This window comes from Anser brachyrhynchus, assembly GCF_964034855.1.
Source record: "Anser brachyrhynchus genome assembly, chromosome: 5".
Taxonomy (NCBI): domain Eukaryota; kingdom Metazoa; phylum Chordata; class Aves; order Anseriformes; family Anatidae; genus Anser; species Anser brachyrhynchus.
In genome coordinates this window covers 38,232,214-38,253,491 of record NC_137699.1, presented here as the reverse complement: position 1 = coordinate 38,253,491, position 21,278 = coordinate 38,232,214, and the positions used below count along the sequence as shown (strand labels likewise).

Sequence of the window (21,278 nt, the reverse complement as noted above, 5' to 3'; positions counted from 1 at the left end):
TGGGGAAGAAACGAGGATCAGTTTGAGGGGGAGATGCTGCTGAAATCACTCCTGACCCATCCCCTTGCACTAAGTGCACGGAGCCTCGTGCTGTGCCCCGTCCTGGCACTGCTGCCAGGCTGGCCTGGAGGTTTGGATTTGTCCCCAGCAGCGATGCTGGCCGGCTCGCTGCAGCCAGGAGCGCAGGTTGTGCTTCCTGCTCGGGCAGGGAGTTCCCCGCTGGCTTTTCGCCTGCGTGAGCACCGCTTGGGTCAGCGGCAAGGTGGGGCTGGCCGAGGAGCTCGGTTCCTGGGCTGGCAAAGCAGACTTTCCAGTTTTGGCTGTGCTGTGCGTGGGGAAGTCACCGTCCCTGCTGTGCCCCCAGCCCCGTGCCTGTAGGGAACCCGTCTTGTCCCACAGCATGTCCCTGCCACGTGCCGTGGCTGGACCAGGAGCCCAAGCAGAGGGGAAGGGAGACTGAGGCTGGGAAGGAGACACTGCGGTAAGTTTGGTTTTGGGACCCCGGTCCGCATGGGATGGGGGAGAAGGGCAGGGCTCCCCAAGTCCTTTTGCAGAAGCAGGGATGCTTGGTGCTCCCAGGGGGTGGCTGGGTTGTCCCGATTGTCCCCAAAACGGTGGCTTAGGTCACCTCACAGGGCTGGGCTGGGCTTTTTCCTTTTAACTGGGACTGAAACCAGACAGCATGGGGCTCTGTTGGGAAAAATGTGATGAAACATCTCAACCCATGCGGGGTGGGCATCTGCTTGCCAACGCTGCCACTACCCAAAGCTGGAGCCTCCTGAATAATGAAGGTGCATCACCAGGCTGCTGCTACTTTCTGCATGTGGGGACAGGAGAAAAAGACCACTAAAACTTGATGGGGAGGCTGTGAGCTGAGCGTGAGTTTCCAATGACACCGATGTCCCAGATGGTCCTGGGCAAGTCATTTAACCTGCATCCCGCTGCCCCAGCAGGGATAAAGAGCTCTTCTTCACCCCTCTGCCAGCAAGCAGAAGAGCCCTATTGTCTTAAAAAATAATAAAATAAAATTAAAGAGCATCCCTGTGCAAGGAGCCCTGCAGTGCTGGTGTGGCCAAGGTAAACACATGCATACTTGCCGGCCCTCGTCACCGTACTGGGAGGAACACGCCCCGGGCCACGGTTCCTTAGAGGCTGGCCTCCAGGAGGCTGTGGAGAGTGTTTTCTGGTCCCTTTGGAGGCTTCTAGCATGAGATGTGCTCTTCAGCTGGCTCCTTCAACCCCAAGTCGTAGCAGCCCTGCTGCTGCTCATCATCCAAAGCAGGGAGAGAAGAAAGCCCATCAATTAAAATAATAATAATAAAAAAACAACACCAGTTTTGGTTTAAACGTGAAGCCTGCCCTTAATGCACGTCAGCGTTGCCATGTGCACCAGCCAGGCTGACGCAGTTTCCAAGCTGGCATGGTGGCACTGCTGGCACCCATCGTGTGGCCACCAGCTGCGAGCGGTGGAGCAAACCCCGAGCCCTGCGAGAGGGGAGGGAAGGGCTGCAATGAAGTAAAGGAATTGGCCACAGAGGGGAGATGGGGATTAAATGAAAAAACAGCTCGAGCAGAGACTGTCCTGCCTGTGGAGGCTGCTCTGCTCCATTTCACATCTCATTTCCAAAGCAGCCGAGCCCTAAATGCTTACTCTGGTCTTTATCTTAGGATTTTAATTGTGTTTACTCATTAAATCTCTGCGCCACCAGCAGCACATGTGCTTCTGGAAAGGAAATCCCCACCCTGTTCATTTTGTTTGCCTCCCCAGGTCACCCGCACTTCTCCATGGCCAAGGCATCGAGGATCAGTGGGGCCACAGCCTCCCCACTCCCCGGTAGCCCTGTGGCCACCACGGCTCCGCCGGGCTTCCTCAGTGGCTTCGTTGGCCACATCCCATGTGAGTACAGCTGGGGCTGCTCTTGCCCTACTCCCTTGGGAAGTGTTATCCTAGGGGCCCTGCCTCTGTCCCAGGTTTCATCCCTTCTTCTCCCCCCTTCCAAATCCTTTTTTCCAAAGGGGTGTGAAGCCCACCATGGCCAGGCATGCTGCAGAGCAGCCCCACACCTGCCCAAGAGAGATCCTTGTTACCCGTGTCAGGCATGGTCTCTACCTGCAGCTTCCTAGCGCTGGGCCTTTTCAGAATTTTAGGGTCAAGCCCCCCAAATGCAACTTTGTAATGCTGTAACACCAGGAGGGGAATATAAATGCACTCTGCATGTTTTTGTTTGGTTTTAACTCTTCTGTCCGCCTCGTTGCACCAGTACCCAGATGGGCGCTCATTGCCGTGGCGCTGGCGGTGGCTGTTCTCCTCCTCCTCTTCCTCATCTGCATCATCAGGTGCTGCTGTGCCAAGAAGAAGCCCAAGAAGAAGGAGAAAGTCACCCTGCATGCCCTCAGCAGCTCCACCACAGCCAGCCTTGTGCGTCCTGCTTTCCCCTCTTCCCCACCACCCTCCTAGCAGGGAGGTTTGCCCTGCACTGCCCGTCTCTCCCCCTGGTCCCCAGAGCAGTGGGACTGGTTGTAGATGGGATTTCCTGGGGGGATGGCTCCTTTAAACCTCATCTTTGGAGCATCTTGGTCTGCACAGTGCATTGTGCCTGGACAGACAGCGGGGACGTAAGCACTCAGCCTGGTCCCCATGGGCTGGGAACAGAGCTGGGGGTCCCATCCATGCATGGGGACACACCTGGGCATTCGAGGCCCCACCCTGAGGGTTGTGCTGCTCTCTGCCGCAGGTCCAGCCCGAGATGGAGGACCTGGAGCTGGGCCCGGAGCAGATGGGGCGAGGAAAGCTGCAGTACTCGCTGGAGTACAACTTCCACGCACAGGAGGTGGGGCTGCTGTGAGGCTGGGCTCTTGCATGGTACTTCCGTGGCCCATCAGGACCCAGACATCCATCCCTGCTGTACCTTCTGTCCCTACCCTGCTGGCTTTCACGCTGACATGGCGTGGTGACATCTTCCCTGTGCGCTTGCTTGCTTTTCACCTGTCCCCATCCTCCTCCGCGCGGTGACCTCGTGCGTCGTTCCTTTCAAGCTGAAGGTCGGCGTGAGGCAAGCAGCTGATCTGAAGGCCATGGACAAGGGGGGCACGTCTGACCCTTATGTTATCGTCTACCTGACGTCTGATATGAGGAAGAAGTATGAGACCAAGGTTTACCGCAAGACCCTGAGCCCTGTCTTCAATGAGAGCTTCACTTTCCAGGTAGGATGCCCTGGCTGATGATGGTTCCTTCATCCCATCGGGAGCAGTGCATGGGTGCTGCTCTCCAGGCAGGGAGATACCTTTGCTGTCATTGTGTCTGTCACCCCATCCTGCGTGGGTCCTCCCCTGCAGCTGCCCCAGGCGGAGGTGTCCGAGTCCACGCTGGTGATGCAGATCCATGACTTCAACCGCTTTGCCAAGCACGACACCATCGGCGAGGTCCGCCTGCCACTGGCCAGCGTCAACCTGCAGCATGTCATCGAGCAGTGGAGCGACCTGGCAGTGGCCAGCAAAGTTGAGGTTGGTGGGAAAAGCCCCTGGGAGGGACACGTTGTTGTTTCTCTTGCCAGCCTCTAAGGAGGTAAAGCTTTGGGTCTCGTCCGCCTCGAGAGCACCTCCTGTGCCCGCTACCCCCGCTCATTGCCCATGTCTCCATCAGCAAGAGCAGCTGGGAGACATCTGCTTCTCGCTGCGCTACGTCCCCAGCACCGGCAAGCTGACGGTGCTCATACTGGAAGCCAAGAAGCTGAAACGGATGGACTCCCATGGGCTGGCAGGTTGGCAGGAGCTGCTCGTGCTCACGGCTCCCTACCTGGTGCTAATGATAGCACCGAGAGCTCTCAGGGCTTTGCAGATCTTGGTGTGGAACTGTGTCCTCTCTCTCCTCAGATCCCTTTGTCAAGGTGCATCTCATTCTGAACAGGAAGAAATGGAAGAAGAAGACAACAAGTGTGAAGAAAAACACCTTGACCCCTTACTTCAATGAGGTGTTTGTCTTTGAGGTGCCTTTCAATCAGATTCAGGTGGGTTTCCCTGCAGCACCTATCTCTGAGCAGGTCCCTGGGCAGATGCGGGTCCAACTGATGCTCTTTCTTCTGTCCCCACCAGAACGTGGATGTTGTCATCTCCGTCTGGGACTACGACAGAGTGACCAAGAACGAGCCCATCGGCAAACTCTTCCTGGGCTGCCGGGCCACGGGCAACCAGCTGCGGCACTGGTCCGACATGCTGGCCAACCCGCGCCGGCCCCTGGCCCAGTGGCACAGCCTGCAGCCCGCCGACGTGGTGGACAAAGCCCTGGGGCTGAAGTCCCACCTCAAGCTGCCCCTGGCCACCAGATAGAGGGGGTGAGAGCCCCAAATGGGTTGAGGGCTCTTCTTGGCCAAGAGGGGAGCTGGCTGCTGGTGCAGCTCATGCCCTGGGCAATGCCAGAGCAGGGCAGCTCTGCACCGGGGGGATGCTGGAGGGGATGGTGTGGATGCGGATCCAGCTTGTCCCAGCCCCTCTCAGGCTAGGGGGACAAATACAGAAAGACTCATGGAAAAACAGAGTCCCTTGGCATTTTTGAAGTTTTTAACTTAAATTTTGAGTGTTTTTAACTGAGACCAAGATCTTGAAGCACCCTAAGAGGCTTGCGGGGAGAGGAAGAGGATGGGCTGGTGAGGAAAGCATTGGAGACATGGGACTATTTACTGATTCTGTGATAAGTACACTTTGTGTCCTGGCAAGCGGCTAAAAGAAACAGCAAAATCAGCCCCTAGTTGTCCATACAGCTTCACTCTTAGCCTCTTCCTGGCCTCATTTTGGCCCGTGCTGGGTTGTGCACCCTGAGGTGTGTCCCAGGGGTGGGACTCACCAGCAACCATCCCTATGGACCCTGCAGATGGAGCTGCAGTGCTGGCTCCACCCACCCCATGTGGTCCTACAGAGCCAAGTCCATGGGGTTTTAACCCCAAACCTGGAGGTGCTGCTGGGGTGGGGTGGTGCTGAGCGTGCACCTTGTCCTCTTGCTTTCATGCTTTGAGCACCCTACACTGATGAAGGCTGGGCTGCAGCCCTCATCTCAGTTCAGGGTGGGTTTCACACAGTCCGCTTGTGCCCCCCTGTCCTGCCTCGTGGGGCCTTGAGATACACGGGGGATATGGAAGGAAAGATCCCTGCTGGGACAGGGTGGCTCCTCTGAGCCCCCTGCAGGTGGAAGCTCCCTGCGTTGGCCTAACTCCAAAGCCCAGGAGCCTCCTAGCTCCCCGAATTAGTATTTCAAGGAGCTAATAAGGAAGAGCCTCTTTGCTTCAGATGAGAAGAGTTAAGCCAGATTGGCTCAGATACTGCCTGACCCCTTCCCGTTCCCACCCGAGCACCAGCACACCGGAGGGGATTGCTCCTGCTCTGAAATGAGCTTGGAAAAAACCTTCTCTCTCCTGGCCTTCTGCATCAAAGCAGCCACAGCACGGTGGAGATTTGGGCTTGTATCACCGTATGGGGCCTCGAAAGACAAAAGGAAAGTAATTTGCACCGGGCAGCCTGTGGGAAGCCGTGGGCTCTGGAGGGGGAGAGCCCCAAGCATTAATGAAGAGCCATTAATATTGAAAAGCGGTTAATCTGCAATTATCCCCAGCTCCACAGAGTGACTATGAGAGAGTTAAACAAATACGGTGATGCTGGAGAAGATTATGGAAGCTCTTGATAGAGATTAATGACCTGAGCTTAACTATAAAAAGCCGCCATGTCTGCTGTTTAATAAATGTTACCCGGGCTTCGCTACGGCCGTGGTGAGGGGAGAGATGACAGGGTTGTTTTGGGATGGCTATGACAAGGAGAGGGGGGCTTCTACTGGGAAAACAGCATCAGCTGGCTGCCCTTAAGGAAATGGAGGAGGAAATCAGTCACCTGAGAAATGCTTGCAAAAGGACGCTGGGTGAATTAAACCGTCAGCCTTAAACCAAGCTAGGAGGGGCTGTGCAAAAGGGAGCAGCTCTAGGGGAGATTTTTGGGACAGCTGGGGACCCCAGGCATGAGCACCCAGCTGGGCAGGCTCCGTGCTGCCCCAGGTGAGCCTCGGGGAGGTACAGAGCCACCGGCTGAGGTGTTTGCTCAAGAGGGAAAGGTGCCTGGGTGGGGATAGTATCCACCCAGCTCTGGCTTTTAATGCCCTGCCAGGGCTGCTTTCTAGCTCTGGTGTTGCTTTTCGCTCTCCTTGTATCCCCACCAGCATGTCCCCACGGCCCGCTGTCCCCCTGCCCGCCCCGCGTCTCCTGTCCAAGCGATGTTCCTTGGGGGGCTGAGTGTGGAAATGAGCCTCACGAGCAGGGTGCCCTGGTGGAAGGTGCAATGGGAAGCGCTGTTGGGTGAGAGGGAAACCAGCCTCAGCTCGTGTCTGCGCTGGATTCCCGTGTCTGCATCTAGAGGGCAGGGCAGGTACGTGCTGTGATCTGGGTCTCTGTGTCATCTGTGCTCCCAGCCGGAGCTCTGCCTCCTCACGAGGTCTCCTTCCTCTACAAACGAGCACGGGTGCGGGGCAGAACGGCCTGGTCCTGCACTGCCGGGGCAGAGGGGGTTTTGCTGGTGGGTTTGGGGGAGGAAGGAAGAGATCCGAAGCCAGGAGGCTCAGCCTGTGGGGTGGCAGGTCGGGAGGCTGTGGACCCAAATTATAAAGGAAATAAAATTAGTTATGAGAGGGCAATCACCCTGAGGGGTCAAACCTTGGGAGGGGTGTGGGATCTCCATCCCCGAGGATGTTCACACCTCGACGAGATGCTGCCCCTGGCTCTGAGCAGGACCTCGCCCCGGACCTAACCCCACTGGTGGCCCTGCCCTGGGCTGGGGCTGCAGCAGGCGACCTCCAGGAGTCCCTCCCAAATGAATTATTCTCTCGCTCAGTGATTTTATGATTACTTGTCCCTGTGCTTCAGGAAACCAGCCTGGAGAGCTGCACCAGGCGAATGCTGAGCATTATACATGCTTGTCACCATTCGTCTGCCGTGAGACAAAAATGATTATGGGCTGTCATCGTTCAGCCTGGCTATGTGCTGGCTGTCCTCCAGCCTCAGATTTTTTTTGGCTGGTCTCACAGTTTTTGTGCACTGGAGACTATCTAAGCTTCTCTCACAAGGAGTGTGCACATTTTATAATGATGTTACTTAATGAATATTTATCTCACAATCCTATGGTGAAACTTTGCCATGCAAAGCATTCCTCTTCTGAAACTCCAGAGCTCCTGGGTTTACAGGGCCTTATGCAGGCTGTAGCTTTTTTTCTTTTACAGTGTACATTTTTTATGTGGTTTCAGAGGGAAAGAAAGTTGATTTAAAAATAAATAAATAAATAAAAGTGCCGAGAGCGGGATGCTTCCCGAAACTACATCTCCCAGGCTGCCCCGCTGCTGCTGCTCCCTGGGGTGCGAGACGGGGGTCCCGGCCCCACAGGCGCTGGCATTGTGCCCCTGCCCACGGTAAATCCCCGGGGCTGGGTGTGGGGGGATGTTTTAGGGCAGGGTCCCAAACCGTGCGGGGCGGTTGCTGTGGGGAAGGGGGATTGGAAAGGGCCGGGGGGCACAGGAAGGAGCGGGGGTCTTTGTGCTGGACTGCGAGCGGGGGGAGCGGGCCTGCCGTGGGTGAGGCTGCTGGTTTCTCGGAGGGGCAAGGAGCCTTTTCCTGACCCCCTTCACTTTTTCCCATCCTCTGCCGTTTCCTCATCCCCTTCCCTTCCGGGTGCTTCTGATAGCTGGGTGCTGTGCTGCCGGCACCCTGTTGTGGCTCCTAGTTTGTGCCTCGAGGCAAGCAGGTAATCTGAAGAAAGGGATGGAAGGATCTGTGAGGTGTAAAGGTTTTACGCCCAGATTCTGGGGGACAGCTAGCTTGGCTCACGTGCAAAGGTTTCTCTAAGGTTCTACATTCAAGGGAATTAAAAGACTGAGTGCCGGGACAGCAAATATTTGTGTTAATAAAACTAACCTCTTTGGAGGTGCTGAATAATCACTGTTCTGCTGGCTTCTGTAAGCTGTCACCTTCTCATCCCACTTACAGAAATACTTGCTTTTAAATTGCAGATAATGAAGGTTTTTTAAGTCTCCTATCCCCTGCCCCTCCTCCTATCCCTACTCCCACTCTTTTTCCCACTCTTACTACCTGCTGCTGGGGCTCTGGTATCTGGGGCTACTCCTGCCCCAGCCTGGGCTCACGTTGCTCCTGGATCGCTCATGGCACGGAGGTGTCCCCAGGAGCACTGCCACCACAGGATGACTCCATCCTGAACACCCCAGGGCTGATAACGGGGGTGCAGAGATAACCCCAGCTCCTCAGCAGCTCCTTCTATCTCAGCTTTGTAGGCAGACAGAAAGAAACCCAAACCTCCTGCTTCTCCATATTTCAGGCTTGGCAGCATGGAGCCGCTGGAGAAGCAGCACAAAGACTCTGTGGCTGTCATGCTGGAGGGCACAAAGTGCCCCCCGAAGAAGAAGGGCGTCACGGGTGAGTGGGTGCCTGCCTCCGGTGACTTCTCGCAGGCCGGCAGGGTGGGCATTGCTCAGCTGGGCACTCAGCTGGGTGCGGAGTTTTTCAGCAGTCTGTGCTCATCCCTTCCCTCCCCAGGCCGAATCATGGAGCACCTCCAGAGGACCTTGCAGAGGCCCATCTCCTGGCGGCTGACTTCTCCCATGGCTCTCCCGCAGTGCTGCACAGGTGGGTGAGGCCGCCGAGGGGCTTCACCACTACTGGTTTTCCTAAAATGTGATTTCTTGGCTCACGTGGTGCTTGGGGGAAAAAATAAAAAACACCAAACAATAACAAAACTACATGTAAAAAACAACAGTGGGGTTGAAATGGATAATTTCTAAAGGATCGTAACTGATGTGGCCACTGGTTTGCAGGGCAGTCACTAACCTTGGGGAGGGAAGTGCTTTGCGCTTTATCGGCTTTGTTTTTGATCTCAGTTGCCACTTCTCATTACGTTATTATTTTCACTCTAAAAAAGTATTCTCTCTGCAGCCTCATTTTGGCATGGAGAGCCTGAAAAACATTTTGGTTGCAGAGGCGTGCTGAAACCTTACTCATTTAATCACACGGAGGTCTCGGTCTGCTCTCCAGACACGTCCTGGCTCCTGCTCTGGTCTCTAGCAGGGTCTGAGGTCGTGCAGCCATACAGAGGACCGTGCCCAGGTGTCAGGTCGCTGCAGTAATTCTACCCCGGGGCAGGCTCGGTGGGAATGCCGGATGGATCACCTCCTGGGTACACTAGCGCTGGTCCAAGGGGTTGGCTGTCGGCTTTTCCAAGGGCAGGGGCTAAGGCACCTTCTGCCGAAGTGCACGTGTTGGCAGTGGGAAAAGCTCCAGCGAAGAGTGAGCCCTGAGCTCAAGGCCCCTCGCTTTGGCTCTCAATGTGTCCTCTCCATCGCTGGAGGCAGGTTCAGAGGGCAGATGTCGCTGCTGCTCATGAAAGCCCTTGTGTGTCAGTACTTGTGTGCCTGTGCTGACTTGTTCTGTTCCTCCAGGCTCTTGCCCAAACCTGATGACGAGTAGCAGTGAGGCACGAGGAGAGAAGCCCGGGGAGGAGGTGTCTGCAGCCCCACAGCCTGGCAGGATGCCCCAGTCACCCCGCTGGTCACCGTCAGCAGGAAGGGATGGCCCCAAAAGCACAGCATACCAGGGCTGGAGGAGTGGTCTGGGGGTCCAGGTGGGCACCTGCCGCACACCCGTACCTCTGTGCGGGGCACTGGGGTGGGTGTTTGGGTACTGGGGACGTGCAAGGCCCTCGGGGGCTCTAGTATCTGTGGGTGGGTTGGGGTCCCAATGCCTGCTCACGTCTCCTCGCTCGAGCAGCCGAGAGCTGAGTTTCTGCACTCTCACCGGTCCTTCCCTGTCCTGCAGGTGGAGGAGGCTGACAGCAGAGGACCAGCGCACAGCTTGGGCTCCCCGGTGTTGGTGTCCCTTCCTTGTGCCCTCAGACCTGGTCCCTCCCCTCCTCCTCTCCTGCCTCATCCATTACCCTCTCCTTCTGAGGCCAAGCTTGCCAGCTGCTTCCCCCTCTTCTCACCGCTGTCACAGGGCTCCAAGCCTGGCTCCATCCCTCTGCCCTGCGCTGGCCCCAAGAAAACTCAGAGAGGGAGCTGGAAGAAGAAGAACCTGAATCCCGAAGAGCACCCTGGCCCCAACCCAGAGGAACCTGCATGTTTCCCCTTCGCAGGACCCATCATCGCTCGGATAACTGACTGCATCTACCTGGGGAACCTCAACGCCGCCTACAGCGGGCGGGCGCTGTGCACGAATGGCATTGACAGCATCATCGACGTGAGCTCCCTGCCCAGGGACCGCAGCCTGAGCATCATCCCCTGCACCTGTGGCCGGGCAGGCTTCAGGCACAGCTGGCCACGGCTCAGGGTTGACATCAGGGCTTCCCTGCACGGGGGTCATCACGAAATAGGGCAGCCCTGCTTCCTGGACATCAATGAGTGTATCGAAGCCTCGATGGAGAAAGGGAAGCGTGTCCTCATCCACTGCAGGGATGGTTACTCTTTAGGTCCTACTTGTGTCATCCAGTACCTGATGGTCAAGCACAGCATGGGACTCCTGGCAGCCTACGGGTTTGTGAGGGCACGGTACCCGCTGAACATCCAGGAGCACCATCAGGACCTGCTGGTGGCTTTGGAGATGTCCCTGCAGCCTGGCACCGCCAGCTTGGTGTGCCTGAAGCACTCCCTGTCAAGGAAGGTGGCGTGGAGCTAAAAGGGGCACGGTGGCTGTGCTGTTTGCCAGCAGCCCCGAAGAAGAGGAGACAAAAGGAAAATAACCTGAACCCCATCTCCTGGGGAAAGAGAAAACTGTAGCTGGGGTGTGTGTAGGACAGTGCTGGCACAGGATGCAAAGGTGATGGCTTTGCTTTGCAGCAGCTCCTAGAGGCTGGTGCTGGCAGAAGTAGAGCTTGGGGAGCTCCTGGGGACACGCCAGAGGGAGAGGGGACGTCCTGGGCAGGGTGGGAGCTATGTGCCTTGGTCTGATGTGATCTGGGGAAAAGGCAGTCAGCCACCCCATTCCTCAGTCATCCTGCTGAGCTTTTACCGTGAGCACTACTGCTGTTGGGCTGCTAGTGTTTTTTTTTTCTTCTTTCTGACAATATCATCCTTGGAAACAAGGCTTAATGTCCCCTGGTGTCATGCCAGCCAAGTCACCGCATGGCCCCTGCCCACTTGATGGTACTAGCGTGCTGAAGAGGAGACAACCCAGCTCCTTGGGCATGGGGACTTCTTGAACCCATCACCCCCTGGCTTTGATCTCTCCTCCAAGAGCTGCTGTCTGGTGGGCCAGCAGGGGCGAGGACGTAGTTCTGTGGGGAGCTGAAGAAAATGGCTGCAGACGCTTTGGAAAGAGTAATAAAGAGTTGGTTTAACTTTTTAGGGTCACGCGTGGCTGTCCTGGAGTAAGTACTGAAGGAAAAGTGAAGTGGCTAAGCGGTGCCTCGCTGGGTGACCTCTGCTGCTGAATGTTTGGGGTGGCTGCTGTCTGTTTCCCAAATGCACTCACTGTAGTCTCTGTTCTTTATTTTTTTCTGAGAAGCCGTCTTGAGCTGGGCCAAGCAGACACCCCAGGAGGGCTTGCAGGTATCTCCCAGCTACAGGCCAGCACGAAGTGACACCGAGACTCCTGCCCCATGTCAGGGTTGTGACGATTTCACTACCTGAGCCATCTAGCTCTCCATGTTTGAGGGACTAATCCTGAGCAGACCCGTCCTTGCCCACACAGGACCCCGAAGCAAGACCCCAGCCCCATCTCAAGAACTTGGTCTTCTTTGTCAGCACCTGCAGCACTGCTCGTGTGATGCTACAGGAAGGCTGCAGCAGCAGATTTGCTGCTATTTGTATGATATCTGAGAGGAAAATTTGTCCTGACCGTGTCTGAATCAGCTCAAAATCCCTTGGCTGACAGGGGAGGGAGCGCCTGGTCTGTGGGAGGAGGGCAGGAGCTATTTGGGCTCTTGTCTCCATGGGATCCCCTACACACACACACACAGACAACATGTGCTCTGGATGGGGCTGGTGAATATTTCCAGTGCCATTTCCATCTGCTTCTTGCTTGGGCCGTGGAGATGTGGGTGTGGGGTGCCCCTCAGCAGACTTGGGGTTGCCTTTCTTGCTGGTAGCGTGAGGCTGCTCCCCACGTGCTGCAGCAGATTTTGGGTTTTGTTTTTAAATAAATACGTAGTTGTGTTGAAATATTTCTCACAGGGAGGAGCTGCAAACATTTCCCTGTGTGGTAGTCTAAAAGAAGATGCCAGTGCTGGATGGCTCCCTCAGGGATGGCTCTTCCACACACTGCCACTGTTTGGTTTCTGGGGGGGCGATGCACGATCCGCAGCCTCCTTCCTGCGACGTTCCCCAAGGGCAGGCAGAGCTGCTCCTCTCCCGCGGGGCTGCCTCGTCTGCCCCAGCCAAGGGAGGTGCACCGGGGACTCTTGCACATCATTGGTCTGAGAAGGTCTCCATGCCCTTAAAGAGAAGGTGGATTTTCTGCTGAGCCACCCGAGAAGCCCTTTTATACCTCCTTACTCAGCCAGCTGCTTCGGCTCGCCAGTCAGTCCTGGCCGGCCAGCGGGGCTCTCTGTCTTTCTCCTGCGGATTTGGGTGAGCTGCTTTGCATGTCTCTTACTGACCGGCTTGCTCTTCAAGGGGTGGCGGGGAAGCAGGTTCACTCACCTGAGTTTCGGGGAGGTGAAGGCCGGGTGGGGTGACCTGCTGGGGGGATTAGGGGTGCTGACAAAGCCATCTCCGTCCTCTGCCTGTTGGAGAGGGTCTGGCAGCGGGGAGCCTCCCTCTGTCTTTCCCAGCTGCCTTTTCTTTTTGCTTTCATCCTCACTTGGTTTTGCTCTCTGCCCTAAGCCCCCTAACAATGACTTCCCTGGGACCATAGGATAAAGCATCCTCGGCTGCGGCACCCCGCAACAATCCCCACTCACACCCCTCCGCTCCGTGCAGCCCTTTTCTCCCCCAAAATCACCCTCACCACTGGGAGACCCCCAAAACATGGACTGTCATCCAGACTGGCAGCGCCGTGGGGGTGATTTCAGCCCAGCCTGGCATTGCCTCCTCCCGTCCTTGGTGCTCACAGCACGGGGTGCAGGAACGTCGGCAAAAATAGCTCCTGCTCCTCGTCCACCTGCGGCGGTGGCTGTCGCCCTGCGTCGCCCCGACCTCCCCGAGTCACGGGGCCTGGCACCGGGGCCAGGCTGCCGTCTGAGGAGACAGCTGCAGCTCCTTGTGCAGCTCCCCAGCCATTTTTAGAAGCACTTTTCTCTCCCCCCTCCGCCCCTTCCCAGTAATGTGATGGGCCCGCACATTTTCCAGGATAAAGTTTCCTGGGGGAGCTTGGCCCTGCAGCCTGTACCTCCTCCCTCGGGCACCGACCCCGTTAACGCTTCACCTCCCAGGCCTGCAGATTGCAGTGTTTTGGGGGATTGTCCCTCTGCAAGGGAGCAGCTTCATTTGGGCTTGGCCAATGCTCCTGCGTCCTTCCCTCAGCAGACAAAAGCAGGAAATATTGCCCTGATAGAAAGGGACAATTGCATTTACCGGGAAAAAATGACAGCACGACATTCAAAGGTGCTTTTCCCTCTCTTCCCTAAGATGCTGAGTTGTGCCTGTAAAATTTCCACTTCCAGCAAATACAAAAAATCATCTGATGAAGCTGTTCATACCTTCACCAGCTCAGCAAGAGCTCTCAGCCCTGTGTCCCATTATCTGTGCATGTTTCATCATCCAATGCATATGTGTGCTGGCAGCAGCATCCTCCGACGTCCTTGTCACCTGCGGCTGCTGCCTGGCTCCATTCCCAGTGCCCAAAGCCTTCATGGTCTTTGGGGTATGTCTCCTCCATGAAGCGTGGCAGTGCTGTTTTCCCCATTTGTAGACAGGGAGGTTGAAGCTCAGAATATTTGCATTTAGTTTGCTACAGCCCTATGCGATGAGAACTGTATGACAGAGTCAAGCGGCAGACATAAAATAGTTTTTTCCCCTCTTCCTGCATTGCATAAAGTGGCATCTTGGGGTCCAAGGAAGAATCACCCCTGCAGGGCTCGCTGTCACAATCTGTTTTTCTGGCCTGGCACCATTTGTCCCAGTGCAAATGTGGCCGTGAGCTGGCACGTGCTTGCCTCTCGTCTACAAACCTCAGCCTAGTTCCCCTTGAGATGGGAATTTGGAGAAGTTGGGACATGCGAGCAAACCCCTTCCTCTTTTTCTTTCTTTGTCTCGGGTAATCTTGCTTTGTTTCTCAACCCAAGAAAGCGAACACCAGCATGAATAATTGTAAATTATTTTTTGGTTTTCGTTGCAGGCTCACAACCATCTAAAGCAAGATGTCTGAGTAAGTTCCCATTTTCTCTCTCTACTGTGTCGCTGGCCTTTAAACACTTTCATCCAGCTGCCAGCTTTTTACACTTGTTAAGATTCCTCTGCTTGTTTCCGATTGGGATGCTAACTGCCTTTTCTCCCCTCTCTTCCTCCCTGTCCTTGTCTGCCTGCCCTACCCGACCAGTGAAGAGGTAAGTGCATCCTGCTGGGGCTTTGCCTTCAGCGGTGCTCACCCCTTGCCTTGCAGATCCTCCACCGGGAAGGCAGCTGCAACTCCTCCGCCAGCAGGAGGATGCCGAGGGGTCACTGGGGCAGGGATGGCCTTGAAGTCCGGGGATGGCCGTGGAAACGCAGGGCAAGGGCTTTGTCATGGCAGAAGGAGGGGTTCCTGCACCAGGCTGCCTCCAAGTCAGCACTAGACCCCAAACTCCCCTCAGGTTGCTGCAGGAGCCATAGCAATGAATACCAGGTGCTGGGTCACCCAGCATGGCTCCATAGCTCCTCTGAGCAAGCTGCTCCATCCTCCATCTCCCCACACATCCAAAACAGCACGAGGTAGAGCTTGTCCTCACCTAGAGAAGAGGATTTCAGGGCAGCACACAAACCCTATGCCACGGTGCTGATGTCCAGCAGGTGCTGTGATTGCCCACTAAGCCCAGTGGGAAGGCCAGGAGGGCACTCTTTGCTAAGGTAGCACTTTTCAGATGGAATATAAGGCCTGCGCTTGGAGTCCTCAAGGGCTCTGATCTCCTGTGGCCCATGCCCAGAACCTTATGAGCAAGGTCCTGCTGTCCGTGGTGCATTGCCTCTCTGCACTGGATGCCTTTTATTTGCAGAGCCCTTGGCTTCTGTCAGGAGGGCCTTAGCACCATCTGTACATGCAAAACCTGTCAGATTTGGTTACAGTTCGCTCCACAGATCCTTATCCACTTCCTCCTGTACATAGCAGACTGACACCCAAGCGCTGCTTTCTACTCGCCCACATCTGCACGTCGGATGCAGGGTGCGTTTCCCCTGCCCCGGCCACACGCAGGCTCGCTCTCCTCTGGCTGAAGGGCTGAGGACACAGCTGCAGTGCCGTGGTGGACCGAGGCTGCGGTTTCTTCTCTGAGCAGGAGAACTGCTGATGCTGATCTACTGCACCGCGGGTGCAGAAAGGCAGGAGAGCTCTCCCAGGCTCACCAAATCGTGAGGGTTTCATGCAGCTGAGAGTGCATTGTATTTCTTACCCGGTATCACAGGGAAGATGAAGCTGGTTTGGGGACCAAATATGTGTCAAGCTGCGGGGTTGTATGGGGAAAGGAAACTCATGGGGGAATGTACGCACTGTAACCTTCTTTTCTATCATTTTTCCCTCCCGCAGAAAAAGAGGAGGGCAGCCACTGCCCGGCGGCAGCACCTGAAGGTAGGTGACACTGCTGAGCTGGGCGAGCTGTGTCCTGACTGTCCCATCTCCTACCCTGAGCCAGCTCCCCTTGGCGCTCTCCTGCCTGGGAAAGGCCATGATGCACGACGTGGGGTCCCCTGTGCACTTTTCTGCCCCTTAACAGGGAGCCTTCTGCACAGTGGGACTCTGGTGCTGGGGGAGGCTGGAGCCAGCATCCCCCTGAACTTCTCAGAAGTCCCCCTAAATCCCCACTGCGTGGAGATGTAGGTGGTTTGGCCATGGGGAGCTCCCTTTTGCCCCAACCCCATGCTCACCTTCCTGCTGCTTTGCAGAGTGCTATGCTCCAGCTCGCTGCCACCGAAATAGAAAAAGAAGCAGCTGCTAAGGAAGTGGAAAAGCAAAACTACCTGGCAGAGCATTGCCCTCCTCTGTCCCTCCCAGGATCCATGCAGGAACTTCAGGTAAACACCTCTTTCACCCTTACACCTGCAGGCCACCCTTCACCATCCGGGATCAGATGGTCTTGAATGATGGCCTGGTCCTCCTCCAGCCTTTGGGATTTTCGGAGGCAGAGGGGTCTTTCAGAGACAGAGGAGAAGGAAGAGGTCTGGGGAGACGAACAACCTGCATGTCCTAGTACTCAACATCCCTCTCTGTTTTTCCTCCCAGGAGCTGTGCAAAAAGCTGCATGCCAAGATAGAGTCAGTGGATGAGGAAAGGTACGACACAGAGGTGAAGCTACAGAAGACTACCAAGGAGGTGAGCGTCCCCCGGGGCCATCCCGCAGCTGCCTTGGCAGAGCCTCCGGCTCATCCTTCATTCCTCCCCGTGCCTCTTGCCAGTGCATGAAACTCACACCGGGCTGTCTCTGCCCCTTCTTCTCCTCCCCGCAGCTGGAGGACTTGAGCCAGAAGCTGTTTGACCTGAGGGGCAAGTTCAAGAGGCCACCCTTGCGTCGGGTGCGCATGTCGGCAGATGCCATGCTGCGCGCCCTGCTGGGCTCCAAGCACAAGGTCTGCATGGACCTCCGGGCCAACCTCAAGCAAGTCAAGAAGGAGGACACGGAGAAGGTATCCCTTCCCTCTCCCACACAGGCATCAGCCCCTGATTTTGGGGACTGACGCCTCCTTGTGTGATAGACAAGGTGGGGGGGTGAGGGTCCTTCCTGCTCCATAATTCCTCCTCCAGCTCCCAGTGTAAAAATGTGGCATGTGGCCCCAAAAGACATACAGAAGGGGTGGAATTGGGCTCCTCTAGCTGACATGGGTTTCTCCAGGGGAGATGAAATGTTAGAGAACCTGTGGTGAGGTTTCCATGGCCGGAGGGGTGAAGGGGCTGTGCTTGGGGGATATTTCACCCCGCGGAGCCATCCCACCATGTGCCCATCCCTCCTGCAGGAGAAGGACCTCCGCGATGTGGGCGACTGGAGGAAGAACATCGAGGAGAAGTCTGGCATGGAGGGCAGGAAGAAGATGTTCGAGGCCGGCGAGTCCTAAGCACTGCTCTCTCCACGCCTGCCGTTCCCACCCTCCTCCATCCCCTCCTGACACGGCCATGGCCATGGCCACCTTCCCCTACTCCTGGCCCCAACACGTCCTTGCCACGCATGGAGCCCACTGGCCGGGTGCTGTTTCCCTGGTTTTGTGCAGAGCTGCAGTCTGGAAGCAGCGGTGTAAATAAAGCTTTGGTGGGAGAGGGGGATGTCACCTGCCGTGCTAGGGACGGGGAGGCTCCGTGCTGTGGTGATGGTGGGACCACCCTGGGGATGCTCATCTCCAGCAGGAGGCTGCCTTGGCCTGGTGTGCTCGGTGGGCAGCAGCACGGGATGCTCCTCTGCCACCCTCCTCTTGGCCTCCATCTCGTGGTGATGGGGTAGGACCTGATGGGGCATTTCTTCTATGCTCTGTCCTCTGACCCGTGGCCTGCCCTGTCACAGGAGCTGCCATGCCTGGGCACTGCTTGGGCAGGCAGAGGAGAGGGCTGGAGATTTTGGGGTGGTGAGGAACCATCCGCCAGAGGAAGGAAGCGGGTGAGGCCACAGCATGATACCATCGCCTGCTCTACCTCCTCCTGCTTCTGCTGCTTCCCCAGCGGGGGCCGAGTGGGGGTCAGGAGGTGGTAGCCCTGTGCTGGGTGTTTCTTGGTAGCCTCTTGGTGGCTCTGGTCAGTCCTTGCACCGGTGTTCACGGCTGTGGTGCTGTGCTGTGGCTCCTCTCCGTGTGAGGTGATGGATGGGGGGCAGGAGCTTTAAGCCCAGGCACCGGGGACATGCAGCCTGCATTGGTGGTGCAAAGCAGCCATCCCCAGGGCTGCAGGGCCCAGGAGGGGCAGCAGACGCTCAGCACCCGGAGAGGAGCAGGCTATTGCTATGAGAGGTGTCAAATCCAGACCACCTCCGTGTCATGACGATGGTGCCCCATGCACCACGGGGCGCTGCGGTTCAGGGCTGCAGGATGTCCCCATATGAGCCGTGCCAGCACCAGGGGTGGCCCTGGGGAGCAGCGGGTTGCCCTTCTCCCTGCTGGGGGGGATGTCCATGCTCCTCCCTTTCCCTTCAGTTTTTCTTAGTGCTTCCCTCTTTCGAGGCTGCCGACAGAGGCGAAACCTTAAAATAATCTGAACTTTTTTAAAAAAAATAATAATTTGCCTTCTCCCATCCCCCCTAAACCCACAAAGTTTCCGGCACAGCTCACTTCTGCCCAGCGCAGGAAGAGAGAAGCGGCGGCGGTGGCGGCACCCTCGCGCGCCGTGCCCCCAGCCCCTAGCCGTCCCCGGGGACACTGTGCTGGCCGGGAGGGAGATGTCGGACTCGGAGGAGTGCCACCAGGGTGCAGGAGGAGAGGACCAAGTGGGAGATGAATCCCACCAGGAGAGCGAGAGGTGAAGCCTGGGGACTGGGGAGCCCAGCGGCAATGAATCTGGGAGGATGGGGAGCTGGGAGGGGAGGTGTTGGGGGGAAAGAAGGATAGTGGGGCCAATATGAAGAGGATCCATGGGACATGAAGGTGATCAGATGCCCTGGCAGGGCTTTGGTGAGGCCCTCCAGCTAGGGAGAGCCTTAGATTTCTTAAAGGTCCTACCTATCTCCTTCGAACTTCAAAGCCACTGGGGGGGTTGATCCAGCAGGAAACCTGGACTCCAGCCCCATGCAAGCTCAGCGAGGGGTCTGGCTCCAAGACCTGGGCCTGCGTGGTGCTCCACAGCTGAAATCAGCCCTGTCTTTAAGGTGAATTGGGGCAGACCCTGCTGCAGAATGTGTCCTCTCTGTGTATGCACTGGTGGGTTACTTTGGTGGGAAGGAGATGGGAGGCAGGAGGAATGCCCAGACCCCTCGTAGGAGGGATATCCAGACCCCTTTTTCTCTCACCTGCTGCCTTTGCCGCCGCTTGGAGGACCTTGCTCAGGATCTGTGACACCAGGAGCTAACGTGGCTGTGGGATGGGGCTGGGAGGTGGCGCTGCCTTGGCGGTCTGACTTCTTTTTGTGTCCACTACACCTCTAAACTGAATTAACTTGGACATTTTTCAGGCTGGCTGCTGTCTTTTGTCAGCTTACACATCTCCCCGTTCCTCCGGTCTGCTTTGTTGCTTTATCAACAGATTGTAAAATTTGTACTCTGGTCACTCCACAGCAGGCATTTTTACATAGGGGATAAGGGGAAAAAGACCAGCAGCAGAGACCATACTGCAGCTGTCTGCAATAGGGGGAGGCAGTGATAGTCTTGGCCGAGGAATCCCACAGAAATATTCAGATTTGGATGCAGCCAGGTTCAGGCTGAGCATCCCTGGAGCTTGGGGGTTGCCTGATTTTCTCCTCCAGCTTCAAAGCTCACATTAGCATTTCTCCGCAAGGCTGCTGAAAGGCAGCACACTTCACGTCGAGAGAAAAAAACAGCCCTGAGTGACAAGGAGAGGGGAAAGGTGTGTCATCTCCTATTGCTAACGGCTGCACTGAGTGTTTGGGCTGACACCTGACAGCAATTAGCCCTGGCTGAAGGCTTGACTGGAGGCTTCAAAAAGGTGCTGGAGCCTCAGTGCCTGGCTGCCTGCAGAAACAAAGGGGAAAGCTTTACTGCTGGGGGGTGCTGAGGTGTAATTCCAGGCAGTGCTCATTTGCCTTGCAGGGGAAGGAGCCTTTTTGGGGTGGCCGAGCCCCTTCAATGGGTGCATGTATATTGGCTCAGCCAGGGCCATGCAGCAGGAGTCCCTGGTGGGGCAGGGCTAGGTGTTTCCTTTCTCTGTTTTCTCCTGGAGCTTCAGATAAACAAGATACGAAGGCACCTGTTTTATAACATTGAAACTCTTCTTGAAACTTGCTGATAAAGTGTGTGCATGGATGTTGATTAAAGGTGGTGCAGCCCTTTCCTTTCAGATGAATTTTAATGAAATATTAAATGGATGGAAAAAAATAGAGAACAAAAGTAGTTTTTGGTTTAAGAAAATGGAGAATCGCTTTCCCTCCTGATTTGTGTACTGGTTTCATGTGCAGCTCTGAACTCCTCCTTTTGCTTGCGCTATTTACATGTTTGCCAAGCTCTCAAAATTTCCACCCCCCAAATGGAGGAAGGAAGTGTGTGTTTGCTGCCTGGGGCTACCTCTTCTCTGCCTGTGGTTAACTCAGCTCTCTGCTCTCCTCACCTCAGGCAGGAGCTCTTCTCAAGGCCATCAGTGTATGGATGGGTAGATGGAGTCAGGGCAGTGCACCTAAGACAGCGTGAGGAGTGCTGGAGGAGGGAGCAGTGGGATGGAGCTGCCAGGGAGGCCAGTCCCAAGGCTTTCTGGTGGCAATGTATGAATACATTGGAGATATGGGGGAGGAAAAAAGAAGTTGGGTTTGCTTAATGAGCCTTGAAATCTGCCCAGCGTATATAGAGGAGGAATTTACAGTAGGGAAGGCTTATACTTGTATAACTGTTGAGGCAATCCCAGCCTGGATGCAGTTTACCCCTTGTACCCGTGTGACTGGAGGCATGCTGGCAGAACCTTGCTTGTGCTGGTGTAACACCACCAAAAGCCAGCTGGAGTTACACTTTTCCATGAGCTGCCCTTGCTCTCTGGGGAGGCTCGGGGCCGTGCACCTGACATGAAGCCTGCCCTGCAGGACATGGCCACCTGAGCGCGGCTCACGAAGCAGGTCCAGCTGCAGAGCAAGGGGCTCAGAGATGAGAAGCCAGCTTCTCCCGAGTCCCCTGCCACCTTCCCTGTGGGGCTGCCCTCCCGGGAGCTGCAGGAAGCCCTCAGCAGCCCTTGTATGGTCAGCACCCAGGGAAGGGCTCCACCGTGCCACCAAGCCCCGGGCTTTGCTCGGCCACGTCTGTCCCCAGCTGTCTCAAATTCTCCAGATCCTTAGAGGAGTCTCGAGGGTCCCTGCAAAGATGAGTCTTGTTGCTAAGTATACCCGTGGCTGGAAGGAGGTTGGCCGGGAAAGCTGATATGGGGAGAGCCCTCGGCACATGGGATTCCTTGGGGGAGGGATGGCTGAGCCCCGCACGGGGTGACCGCTCCGAGTTTGACCCAGCTGGGAGCATCGGAGTGAAGAAGAGTAGGGGAACACACAGGGGAGGGCCAGCAG

General features: G+C 56.2%; 4 protein-coding genes across 14 annotated transcripts in view; all 4 read left to right on the top strand.

Moving 5' to 3' along the window:
• The first annotated feature begins 27 nt into the window (after nucleotides 1-27).
• Nucleotides 28-4,525, top strand: SYT8 (synaptotagmin 8). 2 transcript variants are annotated; one of them, XM_080596089.1, is made up of 9 exons: nucleotides 28-481; nucleotides 1,769-1,897; nucleotides 2,262-2,419; nucleotides 2,736-2,831; nucleotides 3,037-3,204; nucleotides 3,337-3,504; nucleotides 3,644-3,761; nucleotides 3,874-4,007; nucleotides 4,093-4,523. In XM_080596089.1, the coding sequence occupies exons 2-9, from the start codon at nucleotides 1,786-1,788 to the stop codon at nucleotides 4,324-4,326; spliced, it is 1,188 nt and encodes a 395-aa protein (XP_080452215.1). In that variant the 5' UTR covers nucleotides 28-481; nucleotides 1,769-1,785; the 3' UTR covers nucleotides 4,327-4,523. The 2 variants fall into 2 exon arrangements, with proteins under 2 accessions (XP_080452215.1, XP_080452216.1); XM_080596090.1 differs by lacking the exon at nucleotides 28-481 and adding an exon at nucleotides 554-878 and having other exon boundaries at nucleotides 4,093-4,525.
• Nucleotides 4,526-5,897: 1,372 nt separating this feature from the next.
• Nucleotides 5,898-12,067, top strand: LOC308196692 (uncharacterized protein). Of its 6 annotated transcripts, none has more exons than XM_080596087.1 (6): nucleotides 5,898-6,035; nucleotides 6,197-6,402; nucleotides 8,356-8,453; nucleotides 8,574-8,663; nucleotides 9,473-9,654; nucleotides 10,026-12,067. In XM_080596087.1, the coding sequence occupies exons 2-6, from the start codon at nucleotides 6,251-6,253 to the stop codon at nucleotides 10,701-10,703; spliced, it is 1,200 nt and encodes a 399-aa protein (XP_080452213.1). In that variant the 5' UTR covers nucleotides 5,898-6,035; nucleotides 6,197-6,250; the 3' UTR covers nucleotides 10,704-12,067. The 6 variants fall into 6 exon arrangements, with proteins under 6 accessions (XP_080452213.1, XP_080452208.1, XP_080452212.1 ...); XM_080596082.1 differs by having other exon boundaries at nucleotides 5,900-6,035; nucleotides 9,849-12,067; XM_080596084.1 differs by lacking the exon at nucleotides 5,898-6,035 and adding an exon at nucleotides 7,274-7,435 and having other exon boundaries at nucleotides 6,272-6,402; nucleotides 9,849-12,067.
• Nucleotides 12,068-14,190: 2,123 nt separating this feature from the next.
• Nucleotides 14,191-17,400, top strand: TNNI2 (troponin I2, fast skeletal type). Of its 4 annotated transcripts, none has more exons than XM_080596103.1 (6): nucleotides 14,191-14,333; nucleotides 15,684-15,725; nucleotides 16,040-16,168; nucleotides 16,377-16,466; nucleotides 16,601-16,777; nucleotides 17,105-17,400. In XM_080596103.1, exons 3-6 carry the CDS (start codon nucleotides 16,046-16,048, stop codon nucleotides 17,201-17,203), a joined length of 489 nt encoding a protein of 162 aa, XP_080452229.1. In that variant the 5' UTR covers nucleotides 14,191-14,333; nucleotides 15,684-15,725; nucleotides 16,040-16,045; the 3' UTR covers nucleotides 17,204-17,400. The 4 variants fall into 4 exon arrangements, with proteins under 4 accessions (XP_080452229.1, XP_080452228.1, XP_080452227.1 ...); XM_080596102.1 differs by lacking the exon at nucleotides 14,191-14,333 and adding an exon at nucleotides 14,421-14,511; XM_080596101.1 differs by lacking the exon at nucleotides 14,191-14,333 and adding an exon at nucleotides 15,198-15,552.
• A 999-nt stretch (nucleotides 17,401-18,399) lies between these two features.
• The window catches only part of LSP1 (lymphocyte specific protein 1), a 40,316-nt gene continuing 37,437 nt past the window's right edge, over nucleotides 18,400-21,278 (top strand). The window contains exon 1 of one of the 2 annotated variants that reach the window (XM_080596095.1): nucleotides 18,400-18,587. In XM_080596095.1, the coding sequence (XP_080452221.1) occupies nucleotides 18,508-18,587 (80 nt within the window). In that variant the 5' untranslated portion in view covers nucleotides 18,400-18,507. The remainder of the gene's footprint in view (nucleotides 18,588-21,278) is intronic. The other variant, XM_080596093.1, reaches the window with a different exon arrangement.

Coding starts and splice junctions, on each gene's coding strand:
- SYT8 (XM_080596090.1), top strand. CDS start 1,786: ATGGCCAAGGCATCGAGGATCAGTGGGGCCACAGCCTCCCCACTCCCC. Junction 3,762..3,873: donor GGACTCCCATGGGCTGGCAG/GTTGGCAGGAGC, acceptor CTCTCTCCTCAG/ATCCCTTTGTCAAGGTGCAT. Junction 4,008..4,092: donor TGCCTTTCAATCAGATTCAG/GTGGGTTTCCCT, acceptor TGTCCCCACCAG/AACGTGGATGTTGTCATCTC.
- LOC308196692 (XM_080596082.1), top strand. CDS start 6,251: ATGTTCCTTGGGGGGCTGAGTGTGGAAATGAGCCTCACGAGCAGGGTG. Junction 6,403..8,355: donor GCATCTAGAGGGCAGGGCAG/GTACGTGCTGTG, acceptor TCCATATTTCAG/GCTTGGCAGCATGGAGCCGC. Junction 9,655..9,848: donor GGAGTGGTCTGGGGGTCCAG/GTGGGCACCTGC, acceptor CCTGTCCTGCAG/GTGGAGGAGGCTGACAGCAG.
- TNNI2 (XM_080596101.1), top strand. CDS start 15,520: ATGCAGCTGAGAGTGCATTGTATTTCTTACCCG. Junction 15,553..15,683: donor TGCATTGTATTTCTTACCCG/GTATCACAGGGA, acceptor TCCCTCCCGCAG/AAAAAGAGGAGGGCAGCCAC. Junction 15,726..16,039: donor CCCGGCGGCAGCACCTGAAG/GTAGGTGACACT, acceptor GCTGCTTTGCAG/AGTGCTATGCTCCAGCTCGC.